This window comes from Cordyceps militaris (assembly GCF_000225605.1).
Source record: "Cordyceps militaris CM01 unplaced genomic scaffold CCM_S00003, whole genome shotgun sequence".
NCBI lineage: Eukaryota > Fungi > Ascomycota > Sordariomycetes > Hypocreales > Cordycipitaceae > Cordyceps > Cordyceps militaris.
In genome coordinates, this window is record NW_006271971.1 from 2,203,786 (window position 1) to 2,224,062 (window position 20,277).

Here is a 20,277-nt window from a genome sequence, read left to right on the forward strand (position 1 = left end):
GAGTACATTTTGCTTCTACATGTGGATAGAACCCTGCGTCGGAGCCGACTGCAAATTTTTCCTCGAGCCAGAATTTTCACCGCCCGTGTCTGGCCCTTCTGGCTTGTTCATTCATTGTACTGGTACGTGGTACGGCTGGCAGAGCGACGGCCGGATACGCGGCATACTCGAGTACGCCAACTTCTGGCACTAGTTTTATTATTATTATTTCCTCATTATTTCTTTGCCCCGTCTACAGGCAAAAGAAGCAGCGGAGGCCGTCTGAAAAGGGGAATGAGCCACCAAATTGACGTGAAAATCGCTCACCGAACATGGTGGCTGTGCCCGAGCCGACGACAGCTAGCCAGACGGCAGCGCTAGACCCTACGGTCCTTTTGGCCAATCTTGTGTTGCAGATCGCTGGGGCCAATATTTCCAGCTGGGTCAGAGGCAGGTCAGAGTATTATTGTTTGATGGTCTGACTGCTTCGAGGCTGGGGCAGACCAAGGGTTCTCGTCTCGGAAGCCGCCGGTGACTCCACATGGTGCCGTTGAACGCCCGGAAGGGTGGTTTTTTTTTTCTCTTCTTGTAACTAGATATTACTGGTCATGTTGGGAACATGTATAGGACGATGTTGACGTGCAGACGCGGTTGCAATCAGCTTGGGAACGACTGCCACTATCTCGGTTCCCTCACTTTGCGTGGTTAGTGGGCAACATCCGATCGTATTCCACATGTGTTGCAACCGTCTTGTAATGGTGATTGGAAACTTGGACCAGTATTCTAGAAGACAATAAAGCTCTCGTCCTCTGCATGGGTGGAGTCAGCCCGGGCGCATCCTTCACACCACACAGGTCATGCTTGTTATTCAGCAGCTATAATACAATCTTGTTCAAGTCTTATTACAATGAATTCCCTGGCTGAGCTTCATGAAGCAGATCTTGCCAGATCGAGCTAAATGGGGTGATATCCAGTCTCTCACCCTTGGGCGAGAAGTGACTCTTGGCCAATGTTGAAGAAGAAAAAAGCCAAGATCGCAGGTCCTTCACTATACTAAACATTACCCTCAAAACATTAGGCAGGCACACGTCGTACGCGTTCATGGCTTATGACCCGTAGCTGAAGAGCCGGCACGGTGACACTTGATGTCCGATGCCCAGTCGGGTCGCCGCTCGGCATCGGTGCCATTGCCGCCTGACTGGTACATAATACATGGACGCCTTCTCGTGAATACATCCAAAGAAGCCCAATACTACTCTCACCTCCAAGCCACCATGTCCTCTATTTCCACCCTCTTTGGCCTCTCGGCCGCCAACGGCGACCCCAAGTTCATGCTCGCCGAGTACCTCATCGCCAACATCCTGCTGTCGCACACCCTCAGCAGCGCCCGTATCCTCAAAGTATGGTTCGGCATCGACAACCACGTCTCGCCGCGCGACGACCTCGCCCGCTTCGGCCCGCGCGCCGTTCTCGAAGGCCACCTCACGCAGAGCCACCTCGACATGCTCAGGCGCAATGAGGCCGCGCACGCCAACTCGCTGGATCACCTCCCCGTCTTGGCCGCTGCGCTGATCCTTGCCAAGGTGGCCGGTATCCCGGCCGCAGACATCAACTACGTCGGCTTGATGTATACTCTGGCACGGATCGCCTATGTGGGCAACTATGTGCTGAGCGCGTCGCTGCTTGGCGCATCGCTTAGACCGGTCCTCTGGTGGACGGCCAACGTCCTTTGCCTGAAGCTGATTTGGCGCGCTGGAAAAGCATTCAACTAGTTGGTATTATGAGAGTTTTAGGGATTTTAATAATAGTATCATCTTCCCAATTGAATAATACAATATGAAAAGGCTAAGGCCCATGTACCCCGGACCGTTACAACGTTCCATCATCTACCACGTCTCGCAGAATGGCCGCAAGGCAATCTCGGTTGTCATGTAGGCCAGAGGTTGTTCGTGCAGATGCCAGTAGCTCTCTGCAATCTACACTCTGGCGTCAGCACCAAGGCACAAAGGACCACACAATAGACGTACCGCATCAGGGTCCAGCTTGGCATGCCACGATGAGAGCGGCTTCAGTATCCGGGTCAACGGCATGCGAATCACCCCATCAATAATGGCATGCGCGACGTGCACACCCTGCGGCGCAAACTCGTCGGCCAGCGCCAAGACCAGCGCACGCAACGAGTGCTTGGACACGGCAAAGGGCTGCATCCACGCGTTGGCCTTGACGCCCGCCGTTGCGCCGGTATACAGCAACGTCGGCACAAAGTCATGCCCGGTCGAGCCGATGAGGAGCGGCAGCCCCAGCTTGGCGAAATGATAGGCCCCGTCTCTGTGTTGCTGCTCGTCAGCCATGATTCCTCAAGATACATTGCGGAGGGGGCGGCTCTTAATGCTGAGGGCATAGTCGACGTCGCTCTGTGACTGCCACAGAAACGGCTTCGGAAACGGCCGGCTGCTCGCGTTGAAGATGGCCGCGGCGCAGGTCGTTCCGAAGCGCTCTTGAATCTCGCCAAACACGCGCCCCAGGTCCTCCTCGTCGGCGACGTCGGCCTTGTAGCTCACGGCCGTGCCGCCGTCGGCCTCAATCTCTGCGGCTAGCTTTTTGGCGAAATCGGTGGAGCGAGCAAGAAGCGCCACGGGATACTGTCTGGCGAAGCGCCTCGCGACGGCGGCGCCGGTGCCGGCACCTTGCCCGGGTTAGTATAGAAAAGCGAAAGCGACAAAAGAGATGCAGACGGAGGCTCACCAATTCCTGCAATGATGGCATATGGTTCTGAAGTCATGTTTCTGATATGGATAATGAGCTGCCCGGTAAACAAGATGTGCAAACGCGATTGTATAAGAGCATGGACTTGGTCTGGAGAACAAGGCTCGGTCGGCGATGCTAGCCAAATCAGCTCCGTGCATCTGCCCCGCGCACGGCCTCCGCAACTCCGCCCGCCTTCCGGGCCGTTGACCGAGGTCAAGCAGGCATGATGCTGTCATCATATCCGTACACCGCAACGTCGTGGACAATATCCGTCTACATATTGTAGACCATCATCAGCCAAGTAATAGTCTGGCCATCTCTTTTCCCAGCAACGTTCCTCACATTCACCACCACCAACCCCGTCTACTCTCCCGGGAGAACATCACGGCTACTACATCGCAGTGCATCAACACGCATTATTCAGAAAAAACGGGATATAAAACCAAACGAAATTGACAGCTTGTCATGTCGCAGCCATTTGTGGTCGTGTTTGCTGCCGGTATGACCACTCCTTCCGGCAATTTCAATATTTTTTCATTCCTTTTTCTGTTTACTAAATAACCACCACAGCAGGCCAAGATGAAGTAACCCGCCAAATCGTGCTTCAGTTCGCACCTCACCACCCCGTTGCCCTTCTCTGCGCACCTCACCACGACCTCCAGGCCGCCGTCAAGGCCGCCCACGATGCCGGCAGCGAAGCCATTCTCTTGGAGACGGACCTTTCCTCTCCCGAGTCCGTCAAGGCCTCTGTCGGCGCCGCGTCGGCCCACTTTGGCCGGCAGTGCGCCGCCGCCGTCTTCCAGGTGCGCGCCGAGGCGCAGGTGCCGTTTCTCGCGCAGACGGCCGCGCAGTTCCGCGCGGCCACGTCGGCGCAGATTGCGAGCGCGTACGCCTTTTCGCAGGCCGTGATGCCGCTGCTGACCTACGGCGGCGGCTCGGCCGAGTTCCCCGCGACGCTGCTGTACGTCGGCTGCGCTGCCACGTCGAGGAGCGACAGGATCGTCGAGAACGCGCTCGTCGCGCTGAGCCGCAGCCTCGGAAGGGAGTACGGGAAGAAGTACATCCATGTCGCGCATCTGAAATTCAACAAGGGCGAGGCGGCGGAGAGCAAGAGGCTTGCAGGCACCGATCGGGATGCCCGGGTCGCGGAGACGCTTTGGCACCTGTACACGCAGCCCTTGTCGTGTTTTGCAAATGAGCTCACCATCTAGCCATAGCCTTTTCGGAGTGAATATATGGATAAAATAAATCCAGAGTCTACGTTACGTGTTGAAGAGCATGCAATAGTGTACTGGCTGAACAGAAGAGACGCCCTTGGTAGTGTTGTAGCGCTGAACGTAACCAAGCGCAGAGTCAGAAGAAGTCATAGTAGGTACAATTATATACTCGATTATATAACTAGTAGACTGAGTTCGTGCCATTTGACTTCAAAATGACTTGTACTTATACATCCTTTATTTCATGCCAACGTAGTCGATAAGAAACCCTCAGCTCCATCGCATCATACCACGGCGGCGATAGTATTATCGATGAAGCGGTCCGCCTCCCTCTTGAGCATCAACAAGCAGCCCGCGACGACAAAAGCCTCGACCTCGGCGACGCTCCCCTTGTCGGCCTTCTCCCACTCGTGCAGGTCCATCATCAAGCGGCCGCCGTTGCCGCCCGAGTCCCTCACCGTGCCTGGCGTGCGGAGCTCCTCATTCCGAACCAGCTGCGCGACGCGGCCACCGCCCACGCGCTCCATGACGAGGAGGGAGTCGGCACGGCACGCCTTGCGCTCCTCGCGGCTGCCGTAGCGCCACTGGAACGCACCGCGCGGCGTGTCCAGGACCTGGGCGCGCGAGACAAAGGAGCGGCTCCTGACGTCGACGGCCGCGCCCGGCACGCTCTTGTCGAGCAGGGCGGCGTCGACGGAGACGCGGGCGTTGGCGGGCACCAGGCGCATCGTGGGGTGCCGGCCGGGGCCGAAGCGGTAGATGGTGGAGATGAGCGTGCGGTCCGGGTCCGAGGGCCGGACCAGCGCGCACGAGTTGGAGCTCTTCTTTTGCCGCATCGAGACGTACTCCGTCTCGCCTGACTCGACGCGGCGGACGGCAATGTTTTCGAGTGTCTTGCCGGTGAGCGCCTGGTTGGTGTCGTAGCCGAGCGCGTGCACGTCGAGGTTGCTGGTCGCGAGGAAAGTGCCGGCGCCGTGGCTGTCTTTTTCATCGGCGGAAGACTCCGAGTTCCAGCCGCTCTCCGACTTGGACATGCCTGCCTTGGATCTTATGGATGAGAAGAGACCCATGTTGTGAAGAGTGTATGAAGAGTTGTATAATTTTGTAAAGTGCTGCGTGTGTGCCCTTCCTTGCCTCGAGGGGACTTGCTGCATTTAGAGGGATTCAACCAGTGCAGCTGGTGAGCTTACTCACGCCTTGTATCGACTTTCGTAAGTGGCGCAATAAGGTCTGATCAAGGCAGACTAGTTGTTTTCTTAGTTCGTGATGGGGGTCATTGCCGGGCTGTGCAGGGGCCGGGCGGGCCAAGCTCCCAGTTGTCGCCCGGAGATGGATCCTCAGACCCTTCAGCCTCGATTCTTTCTTTCATCATCACTTGCTATTTGGTTGTGACCGTCATCGCCTCTTGGATCTGGGACTGGTCGCTTTCAGTCATGGGTTGGCAGCAGGACGGCCTGTTTCGCGACCGAGAAGCTTCAGCTGCGCCCGGAATAAATGGCCAGGGAGGACATATATAACTTACTCCTCAATTACCTACTATAAATGTAGTTAGTGGGTGTGTGGCACAATCACAGATACGGAGTATTGGATCGGCATCTGGCCCGCAGAGGCGCCTCCACCGATGCAGCTAGACGACGACGCTTGGCAGCACCCATCAGCCTCATCGTCTTATCACTCACACTCACAGCAGGGAGCTGACAACGAGCTATGCATGCAGCTCATGTATGTTGCCGTTCCGTCTTCGGCGACGGAGATAAAGTCCGACTGGGATGTCTCCCCTAGCTAGATAGCCGCATCACGCGAAATGTTTCCCCGCCCCTGTCCTGCTGTGCAACCCATCGCCATCCATCACCCAGTGTACGGTGGACAGCGAAGAATCAGCCAACAACAACAAAATGGCGGATCTAGAAATCGGCCCCGGAGCCTCCCTCGACGACCCCAGCGCCTCCTCCAGCGACACCAAGCTCTCGGACGAACCCGCGGGTGGCTCAGCCACGCCCGGCCCCGCCTCCGCGACCGCCGGGCTACTCGGCCGCCTCCGGCAGCTCGAGAGCCGGATGGACCGCACGCTCGGGATCGAGTCAGACGCGGTGTCGCGCAAGCGGGCCGAGGACCGGCAGCGCCACGTGCCGTGGCACGCGCAGCTGTCCATGGCGCTGCTGTGGGCGAGCGGCACAATGAACACGTCGTGCTTCGCGACGGGCTTCCTCGGGCGCGCGTTCGGGCTGGACCTGCGGCAGGCGCTGCTCGTGACGGTGCTCGTCTCGCTGCTCGGCGGGGCCGTCGTCGGCGCCGCCGCCACGTTTGGCGCCGCCACCGGGCTGCGCCAGATGAGCGTGTCGCGCTTCGCCTTTGGCTGGTGGCCGAGCAAGGTCCTCGCCGTGCTCAACTGCGTCCAGCAGCTCGGCTGGGCCGCCGTGTCGTGCATCACCGGCGGCCTGGCGCTGACGGCCGTGTCCGACGGCCGCGTCTCGCTCGTGCTCGGCATCGTCATCCTCGCCGTCGTCGCCTGGCTCATCTCCGCCCTGGGGCTCAACGCCATCCTCGTCTACGAGCGCTACGCCTGGGTCGTCTTCTTCGTCATCTTCGTCATCATGTTTGCCGAGACGGGCCGGTATGCCGACAGCAAGACGCCGGCGACGGCGACCGGCGCTAACCTGGCCGCCGGCGTGCTCAACCTCGTCGCCGTCGTGTACGGCTCCAGCGCGTCCTGGGCCACCGTCGCCAGCGACTACTACGTGCACTATCATGCCGACGTCAGCCGCACAAAGGTCTTCTTCATGACGACGTTTGGCATCGCCATTCCCACGTCGATTGGCATGGTCGCGGGCTGCGTCGTCTCCTCGGCGCTCAATATCCGACCCGACTGGGATGCTGCCTACCAGAAAGGTCTAGGGTATGTGATCCGGGACTCGCTCTATCCTCGCGGCTTCGCCAACTTCCTTCTTGCCCTTCTTGTGCTATCCGGCATCAACAACAATGTCATTGGAATGTATAGCGCGGCGCTGTCGTTTCAGCAAATCTCGCGACCCTTTTCTCTCGTGCCACGCCTTCTCTGGATGCTCCTCTCGTTGGTCTGCATACTCGGGCTCGCCCTCGGAGGACGGGAGGAGCTCAACCAGTATCTTCAAACTTTTCTCTCTTTACTAGGCTACGGATGCACTTCGTATATTGTCATTATTCTCCAAGAGCACTACATCTTCCGCAAGGGCAGCTTCCACAACTACGACCTGGACGGGTGGAATACGCCGAGCCGACTCCCCATCGGAATTGGCGCCTCGGTATCCTTTGGGCTTGGTGTTGTGGCTTGGTGTATGGGTATGAGCCAGGTTTGGTTCACTGGGCCGCTGGCCAGACTAATCGGAGACTCGGGCGGTGATGTCGCGGTTCAACTCACCTTTGTTGTGACTGTCGTGAGTTATCCCCCGGCGCGGTACTGGGAGCGGAAGCACTTTGGCAGGTAGTAACTGCGTTTTGTATGTTCCTTGATGAGAGAAATGAACTATTCTGCATAGATAATATTGAGTCGCGATGCTGCTAGGAACGGCATTTGTTGAATCCCGGATTCCGGTCCGCCTTGGTGGCGTTGTGGAGTAGCCGAGGCACTTTATACCCCAGAATCTAACGCTACCACTGTCAACTCGTCTCTTATATTTTTCTCTTATATTTTTCTCTTATATTTTTCATGAGACGGCCATCTTGATTAAGTCGCTCTTAGTCGTCCAAATCTCATCGACGAATCTCAGCCATGGACAAGATCGACCGCGTCCTGTACAAGTACGCTGCCGAGGGTCAAGACACCAAGGACAAGGTCTACGGCGCTTCCTTTGTTGTCACGGACCGCAATGGTGACTGGGGGCTCAACCATGCATTGGAGCAGAAAAAGAAGAAACTAACAGCTGTCGTTAGGCGTCGTCTACTCGGGGTCTTCCGGGCGCATCGCCGCCGACACCTCGGCGCCCCCCTTCACAGACCGATCCTTCACCTGGGTGGCCTCTCTCACCAAGCTTCTCACAGCGACTTCGCTCCTTCAGCTGGTAGAGGATGGCAAGCTCACGCTGGACCAGGACTTGCGCCCCGTCGTCCCCTACTTCGCCGAGGTGCCGATCCTGGTCGACTTTGACGAGAATGACAAGCCCGTCATGGAGGAGAACAAGGACCCCATCACCCTACGGTATACACGCGCCTCCTGCCACCGCAAGAAACAGCGTCTTTGAGGCTTTCATCTCTAACCCGAACCCCCGCATAGACAACTTCTCACGCACACGTCCGGCTTCAGCTACGAGTTTGCCGACCCGACGCTCCTCAAGTGGTCGCGGCAGCAGAAGCGTCCGGTCTGGCGCATGAGCTGGTCGCGCGAGGAGGTGTCGACGCCGCTGCGCTTCCCGCCGGGGACGTCGTGGGGGTACGGCGTCGGCACCGACTGGGCCGGCCTCGCGCTCGAGGCCGTGACGGGCCGCACGCTCAACGACTACATGGGCGAGCGCATCTTCCGCCCGCTCGGCATGACCGACTCGGGGTTCCGCCGCGCGCAGCTCCCGCAGACGGCGGCGCGCACCGTGCGCGCCGCCACCCGCGACCCCAAGACGGGCGCGCTCGCCGACGCCGCCTCCTGGGTGATGCCGACGGACCACGAGGTCGACAGCGGCGGCGGCGGCCTCTTCACCACGGCGAGCGACTACGCCTCGTTCCTGCGCGGCCTGCTCGCCGGCACGGCGCTCCGGAGCGACACCTTTCGCGAGATGCTCACGCCCCAGCTCGACGACGCCACGGCCGCCTACCTCCAGGTCCTGGCCTTTCACCCCTCGGTCCACGATACGTTTGCGCCCGAGTTTACCGGCGATCCGATCCCGCTCAACCATGGCCTCGGCGGCCTGCTGAACCTGGTCGACGTCCCCGGCAAGCGACGAGCGGGCAGCATGGCCTGGAGCGGCATGCACAACTGCCGCTGGGTACGTACCAAAAAATGCCTAAATTGTCCTTGAGGAAGGAATCGCTAATTATGTACAGTGGATTGACCCCAAGACGGGAATTGCGGCTGTGCTCGTCGTCAATATTCGTCCCAACGGCGATCCGGTCGTGGCGAAACTGTATGACGAACTAGAATTGGCGACGTACGAGGCACTGGCTTCCGCAAAGAGCAAGATGTAGAGGAGGAGGACCAATATGCAAGTAAATATCGCGCAGACTTTGCGGCCGCTTCAGCTGGATATGGTACGTCGTGCGTTCGCGTTGGGCTAAAGAAGAGTTGATGTATATAGATGGTACTCATGTACGAGCGAACTCTGTAGACACATTTAAATTCCACAGCTTACCTACACCGAGGCTACACATGGGCGCCTCTGGGCCAACCTCTCCGTCGGTGAGGTCCAGCATAAAAATAACACATGGCTGGCATCAAACCCTGGCAAAGCATATCCCAAGAGGAAACAGAGAGTCACCTCGCGTGCATAACTATTTTCAGCAAGACCCTGTCTCACAGCGGCATCATGCACAACGGCACGGAAGCTCTGGGGAATGCAGCAAAGGCAGCAGTGCGGTAGCCACGAGGTTGCGCTTCATGCAGAGTGCAAATTTGCAGACGTCCTGCCAACAACACAAGCACCATCCGAGACATCTCTTTGGTAGGGTCTGCCTCATCCCGCTTGCTGTCTGCACCAAGATGCTAGCATCAAGTAATTTGTAGCCGTCTTGTTCTGCTCTCGTTTCTCAGGCAACTATTGACGCCGTTGGGCCTGCCACACCTTGATGTAAGCGTACATCGGCTGAACGACACCTGCATCATTATTGCGTCTGGGCTGAAACGAAAAGAGTACGGATAGTGCCTTGGGCCTCGAATCTTGGAATCATTTTGACAAATAGAGAATTGTGTCGTTTTGCTTGCTTGCCATGTCGTCGAGGCCTTTCCGAACCTAGCAATTGCTCATCTCGAATGGTTCGGCAGCCGTACCCCAGTCCGCCATGCTTTGCTGCGCTGATAACTGCGGTATAGTATAGATTAGATGTCGAGGGAAGGCACATTGACTCATCACCCGGCCGTGTCGATCACGAGATGAATGAACAGCGCTGCCCGCCGAGGCCCAACCGCCTCAATCTTCAAGACATTTACTGCTACCCAAGTCTCAATTTGGCTCGTGCGAGCACAAACGGCCCATTGGTTCCCTGTTTAGAAGGTGGTGGGCGGCAGTTTCCTGTGCAACGGGTGCGGCTCAGCAGGATCAATGTCTCACCCGCGTTGAGGGTTGAGGAAAGCCTCATCTGAGCGAAAATCGCGGGTCTACTCCGAGGAGAGTAACTAGACAATCTTGACAGAAGTATCAAGAGAGCCCAGGGATTGACGCCATCTATCTCGGGTCTGGAGAATGGCACCCGTTTAACGCCCCTGGCATGTACTATCCGAGAGATGCCACTCCGGGTCTTCCAGGTTCCATCACCTCTGTTCGCAAACTAACCTACCTAGTACAACCTCGCAGCGCATTCATGCCTGCTTCTGCACGTCAGCCTCTGCATCATGGCTGGAAATGGTGAGAAACAACGTCTTGCTCGGGCCTTGACAGGCAGTATGCCGACTTGCCGAAGAACACTGAGCGCTTAGCTGCATCAACCGCATCAAGACGGCAGTGCACTCCTGGAATGATAAATAGCCATTGACTCCCCGTGAAACCGAACTTCTTCTCCATGCAGCAAGTAGCCTTTCCATCCACCGCCCTTGTCACTTCTTTACCGTCTGTCACAATGCGTCTATCCATCATCGCAGCAGTTCTCCCTCTAGCCATTGCAGGCCCTGTGGTTGACCCAGCTCCTCTCATCCAGGCCCGCGGCTCGCAGGGCGTTGATGGCAAGTACATTGTCAAGTTCAAAGACAGCGCGGCAGTCAGCATCCAGGATGTTCAATCCAAGGTGGCCAAAACCGATCATGTCTACGAAAACGTCATCAAGGGATTCTCAGCCAGTCTCACCCAGGACCAGGTTGAGAGCCTCCGTCGGGATCCTGATGCAAGTACCTCTTCGTCTAGGCATGCTTGGGAGACTTGCCATGAAATATTCTGACAAGGCAAATAGGTCGAGTACATTGAACAGGATGCCATCGTCAGCATCAACACCATGATTGAGCAGCGCGACGCTCCCTGGGGTCTTGCTCGCATCTCGCACCGTCAGCGCGGCAACACCTCGTACATCTACCACAGGAGCGCTGGCCGGGGTGTTTGCGCCTATGTCATTGACACAGGCATCTTTGACAAGCACCCTGTAAGCTCACGTATCCCGGCTCGTGCATCTTTGACAAGACGGTTAATGACCGAGGCTCTATAGGACTTTGGGCAACGTGCCCAGCAAATCAAGACGTTTGCCGGCGACGAGACGCAAGATGGCAACGGCCACGGAACGCACTGCGCTGGCATCATTGGCTCTAGCACGTATGGTGTGGCCAAGAAGGTGTCCATCTTCGGCGTCAAGGTACTCAGCGACGACGGAACGGGCCTTATCAGCACCGTCATCGCCGGCATCGAGTTTGTCGCCTCGGATCGGCACTGGCGAGACTGCCCCTCGGGCGTCGTTGTGAACATGTCTTTCGGCAGCGGCTACTCGGCTACCCTCAACGAGGCTGCCACACGCCTGCAGTCTTCAGGTTGCTTTGTTGCCGCGGCAGCCGGCAACAGCAACGCGGATGCCAACACTTTCTCGCCCGCCTCGGCGCCGTCCATCTGTGCCGTCGGTGCCACCGACTCGGAGGACCGTCGCTCTCCCTTTTCCAACTTTGGCAGTGTCGTCGGCATTTTCGCCCCTGGTTCTGACATTCTCTCTACCTGGAACGACGGCCAAGCCGTGAGTTTTTGCTGACACTGTGCTGTTTGACTGGTTTTCTAAACTGATTTGTTTACTGCAGAAACTTCTCTCTGGCACATCGGCGGCCACTCCACACATTGCTGGTCTTGGAGCCTATCTCCTGTCGCTCCATCATGTCAAGGCCGGGGAAGTCTGCTCTCGTATTCAGACTCTTTCCACCAAGAAGGTGCTTTCTGACGTTCCAGAGGGTACTCAAAACTACCTGGCCTTTAACGGCGCCACCGACTGATGAATGGTCGCGCAGCCGGCTGCCCTCCCGGCTTACAACGAATGGGCACTTTACCGACCTGATCGCTAGCTATTAGTTAGGCACATATAAAACGATTCAGCAATTATCTATTTGTATTCGGCAATTATCCTGGTCTTAGCTGGTCAACCCAGATGACCGATTTAGTACTGTTTGGCCATAGCCATGGCGCCAATCAATAAGTATGACTGGTTCATGGCGCTGACTATGACTGCATCTTGTATTGTACGCTGACCAGCCACAAAGCCCAGGTTTCCCGTAGCGACCGTCGTCGACAACTTGTTCCAACGTGGCAGTGCATCGAGCAATTTCTTTCATTCTTCGTTTGAGCTGCTGCGAGTGCCAAACCTCCGGGCTTGCATCCCAGTTTCCACGACGTCCCGCGCCGACACCATTGTCCACACCATACGCGAATTCTTTTCACCATTTTCCCAGCAAACCAAGCATAAATCTCCTTGTCTGAAATCATTGTAAAACCATGGTGCCATCGAGTCCACATAATTGGGACCAGCCACACGATTGAACAAGAAAATTTGTAGTCCCGCTGCCCACTTCGCCATCCCTGTACCGCTGCATCATAACATGGTTTGACTATTTTTGCGACAAAATCGAGCGAAAATCAAGTCCACTGGACGTTGTAGCGGCTTGCGCCGGTCAGTCTTCAGACTGACAAACCTCAGCATGTACGACGCGACAGCAATGCCATCATACAGTTACCCAATGCATGGTCAAAATGAGCTCGCCCAATTCAAACAAGGCTATCGATTTGCTTCGCGTAAGCTCCGCAAGGAAATGACACGGCTTGCGAGGGCATGTATTCGAGGCTGAATAGACGAGCTCGCCCTGAACCGGTGACGCACAGCAGCCTCGTGACGCGCCCTACGCAAGCCTTGTAAAATAGTTAGAGTCGCTAGTTGTAAGGTTCAGGCAGTATTAACGCATATACTCCGCTACGGAAATAACTATGAGTGGCCAGATGGTGCCAGGCAGCAGAGTCTAGAAAAGTGTTGCCTGAAAATGAGCATCAACCCTTTCGGGCTGGCAGGAGTTTCTCCTGGGATAACAAGGGCAGCTCCCTTCAGCCCTGTCGAGCCCTCTTTGTTCCGGCCCAAGCCCAACGGCTGGCTTCGTCCCGTCGTCTCTGTCGTCGCCAGTCACGTAACTAGGCGCCACTATAACGAGCTGTGTGAGGATGCGTGCGTGTGCGCTCATGGGCCACGGCACGCTACGCTGTTTGCGGTTCGAGAAAGCTAGCAAACGAGGCAAACGAGGCACGATGCTCTCGGGACCACGTTCCTGTTAGTGTTGGCAGCGTGTATAGATGCACGCCTACGCACGCTGGCCTTGTCACCGGGCGTGCGTGGCCTTTCACATATTATTCAGTTCCTTTACCACACTTGGTTGGCTCAAGACCGCCACCATAGACAAGCTTCCACCAGCTCCAGGCTATTCATTCCTCCATCGCTAGTATTGTGGCTTGCCCGTCAACTAGTGCCTGCCTCAGCTCAGCCTTGCGTCGTGAGTCACAGGCAGCACAGTCACACACCACCACACCGCTCCCACCGAATCCACCGCGTCCCGGTACCTTGTTCCGGGTGCTGCTCCCGGACGGCCGTCGGAAATGTACTAAATTTGTTTTTTTTTTGCCATTTTTTTATTTCCCTCCCTGTCCGTACATAGTGGGGACACGGCGACCCATTCTGGATCGCAGGCCAAACGAGGTACATACAGTTGTAACTAACTATTAGAGTCCACATACGACATCCGGGTCTCGTCTTTTCGGCTGGCCGCAACAGCCCGACGCAAAAGCCGAATGTATATACTGGTAGGAATGAAACTTCGTCTTGTCCACTGTCTACATAAGAGCCCAGTTCCTCCCACATATCGACTCCTCTCCCCCCTCACTCATCACAGTACAACAAAGCAACTCCACAACCGCTTCCCAACTACTTCAACTTCCACTTACACAAACCCTCTTACAACAAACGACATCTCCAACGTCCAACCACCACCAACCACCACCCCACAACATCATCATGTCTGCTGCTCAGTTCGCCAACGGTCTCGGAAGCGTCAGCCTCGCCGACCGCCAGCATGTCAACCCTATCCTCCAGGGCATCCTCTACAGCACCGACCGCAAGGCCCAGGTCGCCGTCCTTCAGGAAGAGAGCCGCCGCTCCTCAACCTCGTCGTCCACCCCACTCACATCCCGCAAGAGCTCGCTTGCCTCCCAAAAGAGCCTCCTCACCTCCCGCAAGAGCTCCGTCGTCTCTCCCGATATCGTTGCCCACGCCGCCTATTCCAGCGAGAAGCGCCGCAAGTCGTCCCTCTTCGGCATGGCCAGCTTTGGCAAGAACCGCGGTGTCGCCGGCGTTTCAAACATCCTGTAAAACAGTGATTTCTGAATCCAACACCGCCGTTATTTCTTTCCATTGATGACCCATTTACGACTTACACCATATAATGAATCGGCAGAAGCAAGGAGCTTCCTGCTTCACGGCCGCCGCTTGCTCGCTCTTACTGGATACACATGGCATTGGAGTTTTTTGCTATTTCACACTCACACATATATGAGTGGTGAATTCCCTTCTTAATCGAAGACACTTGCTGGGATGTTCTCTATTCTCTCATTCTAAATTTAGAAACCAATCGAGCCCAAGCTGGCTATATACATGATTTCCCTTTTGCTTTCTACAACAAAAGTCGAAGTCCACTTGTTACATTGACCTGGGATGCCAGATCCTAGACACTAGCTGCAAAGATTGGCTTTGAGCTCTAGATATTAATACAAATCTGTTAAAAAAAAAACATCGTTCAGGCTCCTTCTCGTGACTTTATTACCGGGCTAGCACATTCACTGCTTTGTCTATATGGGTAACAGTTACACCTCCATGTTCCGGATTTGACCACGGCGCCCTACATCGAACTGCGTTACATCACGTAGACGGCATGGCATATCTTGTCACGTCACGAATTCATATATACATGTAATCTCACTAACCCTAGAAACTGTCGTTTAATATATCCTCATTCATCTTCACCATCGTCGGGCTGTACTCGGACGACGCCGGGTTCGCCCCTGCATCCGTTAGGATATCGTCCACTATTCGCCTACTAGCTTCTCGAGCTGCACACCATTCTTTATTAGCACGTGTACGATTTCAAAAATACTTGATTGCTCGTCCGATGGGTATGGGTCATCCTTGAGACAGCCTTCGTGTCGAGCTTGTACGTAAAAAAAAAAGAAAGTGACTCCATGCGTGGCGTGGTAGGACCTGCATGCAAATCGCCAAGCCAAAGTGGATTTCAGCGTGACGCATGTACACCCAGAGCCGAGAAAAGATGAAAATGCAAGAAAATTCATGGCAAGCGAGAAAAATCTTCCGAGAGGAGGAGCGACATACCTGGTGTTTGTAATAGCTTCGATGGTGGTAGCGCAAACTGTATCGTCTTGGGTGGACTCATGCCGCCGTACAGGTCATCATCATCTTCGTCACTTTCCCAGTCGATTTCGTATTTTTGCTTGCCCTTGAGGGACCCATCCGCGAGTGCCTGTCTCGTCTTCCTACTCATGGGCGTCTGCACGCTGACGCCCGGTGTTCTCGGCCCGTGCGACGACGCCGCCGGCGTGAACCGCTGTCGTCGACGCTCGGCGCCCGAGCTGGGCCCTGCTGCGGCGGCGCGGCCGGGGGCGGCAGAGGACTTGTACGGCGACATGAAGGCTTCGCTGCGCAGCTGGGGAATCGCCATCTCGGGCGATGACGCCGGCGAGTCTTGCCACGCCGCCGTTCTCTCCCGCTGGGCGGTCGCCGCGGCGGCCCCGCGCACTGGCGTGCCCTTGGCGGCCGGCTTGTGCGGGGTGGCTTGTATCCTGTAGTTCTTGTCCAGCACGCGGTGCAGGAGGGGGTCCTTGCCGCCGGTGGATGGATCCATGTTGCGCTGGTCCAGCAGCGCCTTGGGCGTCAAGGTCACGTCTGGCAGACGGGCCGTCTGTTGCGCAAACAGGAGGGACGAGTCCTCCTCCTCGTCGAGAACCGACGTGTCGCCGTCTTCCTCATGCTTCATCTCGCGGCGCATGGCCTCATAAGGGGACTCCATGGATACCCTGTGCGCTTTGGAAAATTTGGACGTTCCGGGCCGTGGTGTGCTTCCTGCTAGCTCAGCATCATCTAGCATCGACTCGTCATCGTCATCCTCGACCGGTTTGTGGTCGTGTTGACGGCTGGATGTGGTATTCTCGGCTTCGAGCGCGTCATCGGCGGCGTCTCCGTCTTCTCGTATCGCAGTGCTCTCCTCCATGACAGTCGACTCGTCGTTGGCAAGTTCTTCGTATCCGGACAGGGAAACATTGGCAGATGCCTCGAAGAATTGCTTCCAAAACTTGAAGTAGTTAGAAGCCGTTGGTTCTGTCTGCAGCGTGTCATGCGCCGTCGTACCTTGGATGCCTCCCAAATGGCGTTCGAGTTTTCGCCATACTGCTCCACCACTGGCAAGATGCTGGTCGTGACGATTCTGTGCGCTTTGCTAAAGTTGTGATCGATTTCTGCAATCTTATTAGACAACAGTCTCCTCGTCGGCTCGGTGCATAGGAACTGCACAAGTTTACCTTGTAGAGTGAGGGTGATGGACTGCTCCAAGCGTTCCAGCTCCTCCGTCTGCGAAAAGGTTCGCGCCGCAACGCTTGGCCTAGACATTTTTGGTGCAACAATAATAAATGTTTTTTGTTATTAACGGACCCGAGATGGACAAGCAGCATTGATTCGAACAGCCAAGTGCTCCGAAGCGCGCCGATGGGCTGTCTGGATTGCCCGTCGTCAAAGTGCGGAGACGCGTCGGTCGCGTTCCTGCAACGACGACGTTTTAAGCCTCCAGTTACCCCGCCCCCACTATTCTATCGGCCAACAGCCGGCCATTGGCAAAGTATTAGTTATGACTGCTCTTCGGAATTAGAGTTGCTGGTTTAGCAATAAAGTCAGTTATTTCTTCTTTCATTATTTTTTCTTCGGCAGTATTGTAATGAGGGAAAGATTGCTGAGTATGATTGGGCCAAAAACGTCCGGCCTGTTCCAATCGGAAACTTACTGGCCAAGCCACCGTGACGTGCCATTCCACAAGCCACAAGTTTTCATGATTGGCACTTATGGTGCCGAATAGAGCCTAGTCGTAACTTAAGACTGGCGAGGGCACACTCCCAACCGTCACTACTAAGTTACTGGGCCTACAATTCTACTCCCTGCCCGCTTGCTTCCATCACATGCCGAGACCTATGACTAGACATGATGCATCGTCAGGTCTTCAAGCAATTTCACCAAATCTTCCAAATTAGGGGCTCTAGTAAAGTGCTTGTCTCACATGGCTATTTGAAATCTACGTCAACTTCCCTGGTACAAAAACAAGCCTAGGCCCGCCACTACTCGTAGCGCCCCATACGGAAACGGATGTAAGTAAGCACCTTTGACTCGGGCTGAGCTATGGCTTGTCAGTCCTTCCCCAATTCGAACCTATCATTTAGTTGCAGTGAAGATGACTGCCCTGTGTTTCCATTAAACGAACTATTTTACCCCACGGACTCTCGGCCGGGCCGTCGCCCCTATAAGGCTACCACGCCCGGAGACGCGGTCGCCAAGGGCTCTCGCCCAGTAATAGGTAGAATTCAGACTTGTTTTGCCAACTATAATCTTACTTGTCCATACCCACTGATTTCTGACGGGCGAGCTGGCGCACCACGTAGGCTAAGCCTGGATGTACCAGCTCTAAAGAGCGCCATCGTGGCAGAGCCTGGTGGGCCATTGAGCTGAGCGAGGCGTGAATGTTTCTGGATCGACGGACTAGCTACCTCCTTCTATTTACAAGGACAGTTTCCGGACTATATTTAAATGGCATGTATGCCGCACTTCTTAAACTACAGAGCACAATCACAGACCAACGAGCAATTCCACTCCTAGCCGCCAACATGTCGCGTCTCATTGACAGACTTCCCCAGCCGGACAAGATACTAGACAAGAAGCTCATCGTGTTGAGCAAGAGCCGGTAAATTTCACTTCGAACCAACTCTTATATAAACACTTTTATTGACTCTGCTCTCCTCTTCCTCAGTACGGGCACTTTCTCCATGTACCAGTGCTTCCAGATGCTCGGCTATAAGCCCTACCACATGTATGAATGCGTCATGAATGGATACACGCACATGAGCCTCTTAAATGAAGCTCTGCGCAACAAATACCTGGGCGAAGGCAAGCCTTACGACAAAGCCGACTTTGACAAGTGGTTGGCCAACTACGATGTATGTTCCCCATCTTTGCGAATGTGCAGCCTGCACAGTATCCGAGGACGTCATGAGCTAATAGTTACCCACAAACAGACTGTTGTAGAGATTCCTTCTTATTTTGTGGAGGAGTTTATCGAATATTATCCCGATGCAATGTTCATCCTCACCGAGCGTGACTTGGGTGCCTGGGACAAGTCCCTAGGTCACCTGGTGACAACTGTCACCAAGGCCTGCCACAGCTTCCCTCTGAACGTGGTCTACAGACTCGACAACCAAATTGCCATGTTTACAGACTTGAATGAAACGTTTTGGCAAGTCATTTTTCACGGCCGAGGACTCCGTGCTGGTATGTCTCTAGCGCAGGCTGACTATGTCAAGGAGTAAGTACACAATTGCCCACAACATGCAGTGTCCCAACAAAACATCAAGGCGACTAGCAGCTGACGTGGTTGTCCTCGGACAATTAGTGGCGAGTTGATCCGACAACGCGTGCCCAAAAACAGGCTGCTGGATGTCAAGCTGGAAGACGGATTTGGCTGGGAGGAAATCTGTCCCTTCCTGGGTGTTCCTATCCCCAAGGAGAGATACCCCCGTGGCAATGCTCCAGCTGAATTTGACAAGTTGCTGGGCGGATTCATCGGTGGCCGCCTCGCCGCCACTGCATATAAAGTCGTTGGTTCAGTTGTTGTCTCTGCCATTGCGATTGGCGCATGGTACTACACCAAGCAGAGATAGGGAAGTGCACAAGTTTTCCAAATTATTTCTTTTACAAATAGCCTGATCTTCCAAACTCATCAGGACGATTTTATAGGGCGATTCAATGCCATGCAGCTCTAATTTCTACGTGCAGATACAGGCGTCAAGTTCGCTGTTCTTGATCAACCTTCCAGAAGTTTCCTAATTAGCGGCGTTCTAATAGTGATCTGTAGGGCGTAAAGGCGCGATTGATGACCCCCCACAAACGTTGGAGCGCAATATTTATAAAATGTAACACATGGCTCTCGAGTCTCTTTCATCTGACACGATTATAATTGTTCAAGTGGGAAATACACAATGGCAGCTGCAGCGCGCACACATCTCGCGTTCCACCATAATGCAAAGCTATTTCGCCTCAAGACGTCGATAGTCTCGACCCGCCCGTACTCAGCTCTCGAAGAGGCCAATCGGCAGCTTTTCAAGGATGGCAGCGACGAGGACCACGTCGTCGTCACGGCCGAGACAATCTTCCACCCGCAAGGCGGCGGCCAGCCCTCGGACCAGGGCACCATGAGCGCCGGCGCCGCCACCAACGGCGACGCTTCGTCGGCACCACCATCCTTCGAGGTCCGCGCCGTCCGCATGGACCTTGTCAACGACGGCCAGGTGCTGCACGTGGGCCGCTTTGCCTCCGCCGCCGCGGCCGCTGGCTTCCAACAGCCCGGCGCGGCTGTTGAGCAGGCCATTGACGCCGAGAAGCGCGTCTTCTACTCGCGCCTGCACACGGCCGGCCACGTCCTCGGCGCCGCCGTCCGCCACCTGGTCATGGACAAGGTCGAGGGTTTTGACGAGCTCAAGGCCTCGCACTTTCCGGATAGCGCAGGCTGCGAGTTTCGCGGCACCATTGACGGCGCGTGGAAGCCCGCCATCCAGAAACAGGTCGACGAGTACATTGCCCGGGCCATGCCCGTCGAGATTGATTTTTGGGACGCCGGCGACTTTCAGCGCGCCGGCCTGTCCCGGCTCATCCCGGACAGCAGCTTCCTGGCGCCGGGCGAGACCAAGTTTCGCGTCGTCAAGATTGTCGGCGCAGAGGTGTATCCGTGTGGCGGCACGCACGTCGACACCACGGATCTGTGCGGGGAGACGACGGTGCGCAAAATTACAAGAAGCAAGGGTATTAGCCGCGTGAGCTATGCCGTGAAACCTTGAATATAGATATGTCCTACGACGAGCTGAAAGGGAAAGGTCACTGGCGTCTTGATTTCGATGATAGA

At 55.6% G+C, this 20,277-nt stretch overlaps 10 protein-coding genes across 10 annotated transcripts; 7 read left to right on the forward strand and 3 right to left on the reverse strand.

The window, feature by feature from the left end:
* Positions 1-1,253: 1,253 nt before the first annotated feature.
* CCM_04301 (uncharacterized protein) lies at positions 1,254-1,751 on the forward strand (the record flags this gene model as incomplete). The annotated part of the gene is made up of 1 exon (XM_006669449.1): positions 1,254-1,751. The coding sequence occupies one exon, from the start codon at positions 1,254-1,256 to the stop codon at positions 1,749-1,751; it is 498 nt and encodes a 165-aa protein (XP_006669512.1).
* Positions 1,752-1,865: 114 nt separating this feature from the next.
* CCM_04302 (oxidoreductase, short chain dehydrogenase/reductase family) lies at positions 1,866-2,761 on the reverse strand (the record flags this gene model as incomplete). The annotated part of the gene is made up of 4 exons (XM_006669450.1): positions 1,866-1,955; positions 2,007-2,315; positions 2,346-2,665; positions 2,725-2,761. The coding sequence occupies 4 exons, from the start codon at positions 2,759-2,761 to the stop codon at positions 1,866-1,868; spliced, it is 756 nt and encodes a 251-aa protein (XP_006669513.1).
* A 431-nt stretch (positions 2,762-3,192) lies between these two features.
* Positions 3,193-3,938, forward strand: CCM_04303 (oxidoreductase, short chain dehydrogenase/reductase family; the record flags this gene model as incomplete). Its single annotated transcript, XM_006669451.1, has 2 exons — positions 3,193-3,226; positions 3,298-3,938. The coding sequence occupies 2 exons, from the start codon at positions 3,193-3,195 to the stop codon at positions 3,936-3,938; spliced, it is 675 nt and encodes a 224-aa protein (XP_006669514.1).
* A 290-nt stretch (positions 3,939-4,228) lies between these two features.
* CCM_04304 (uncharacterized protein) lies at positions 4,229-5,014 on the reverse strand (the record flags this gene model as incomplete). The annotated part of the gene is made up of 1 exon (XM_006669452.1): positions 4,229-5,014. The coding sequence occupies one exon, from the start codon at positions 5,012-5,014 to the stop codon at positions 4,229-4,231; it is 786 nt and encodes a 261-aa protein (XP_006669515.1).
* Positions 5,015-5,839: 825 nt separating this feature from the next.
* On the forward strand, positions 5,840-7,408 carry CCM_04305 (nucleoside transporter, putative; the record flags this gene model as incomplete). The annotated part of the gene is made up of 1 exon (XM_006669453.1): positions 5,840-7,408. One exon carries the CDS (start codon positions 5,840-5,842, stop codon positions 7,406-7,408), a length of 1,569 nt encoding a protein of 522 aa, XP_006669516.1.
* Positions 7,409-7,692: 284 nt separating this feature from the next.
* Positions 7,693-9,095, forward strand: CCM_04306 (esterase, putative; the record flags this gene model as incomplete). Its single annotated transcript, XM_006669454.1, has 4 exons — positions 7,693-7,792; positions 7,854-8,118; positions 8,194-8,896; positions 8,955-9,095. 4 exons carry the CDS (start codon positions 7,693-7,695, stop codon positions 9,093-9,095), a joined length of 1,209 nt encoding a protein of 402 aa, XP_006669517.1.
* Positions 9,096-10,679: 1,584 nt separating this feature from the next.
* Positions 10,680-12,018, forward strand: CCM_04307 (oryzin precursor; the record flags this gene model as incomplete). The annotated part of the gene is made up of 4 exons (XM_006669455.1): positions 10,680-10,940; positions 11,007-11,192; positions 11,256-11,768; positions 11,830-12,018. 4 exons carry the CDS (start codon positions 10,680-10,682, stop codon positions 12,016-12,018), a joined length of 1,149 nt encoding a protein of 382 aa, XP_006669518.1.
* Positions 12,019-15,038: 3,020 nt separating this feature from the next.
* Positions 15,039-16,730, reverse strand: CCM_04308 (DASH complex, subunit Ask1; the record flags this gene model as incomplete). The annotated part of the gene is made up of 3 exons (XM_006669456.1): positions 15,039-15,115; positions 15,441-16,416; positions 16,473-16,730. 3 exons carry the CDS (start codon positions 16,728-16,730, stop codon positions 15,039-15,041), a joined length of 1,311 nt encoding a protein of 436 aa, XP_006669519.1.
* Positions 16,731-17,989: 1,259 nt separating this feature from the next.
* CCM_04309 (uncharacterized protein) lies at positions 17,990-19,039 on the forward strand (the record flags this gene model as incomplete). The annotated part of the gene is made up of 4 exons (XM_006669457.1): positions 17,990-18,066; positions 18,133-18,319; positions 18,398-18,684; positions 18,808-19,039. 4 exons carry the CDS (start codon positions 17,990-17,992, stop codon positions 19,037-19,039), a joined length of 783 nt encoding a protein of 260 aa, XP_006669520.1.
* Positions 19,040-19,357: 318 nt separating this feature from the next.
* CCM_04310 (alanyl-tRNA synthetase) lies at positions 19,358-20,212 on the forward strand (the record flags this gene model as incomplete). Its single annotated transcript, XM_006669458.1, has 1 exon — positions 19,358-20,212. One exon carries the CDS (start codon positions 19,358-19,360, stop codon positions 20,210-20,212), a length of 855 nt encoding a protein of 284 aa, XP_006669521.1.
* Between the last annotated feature and the right edge of the window lie 65 nt (positions 20,213-20,277).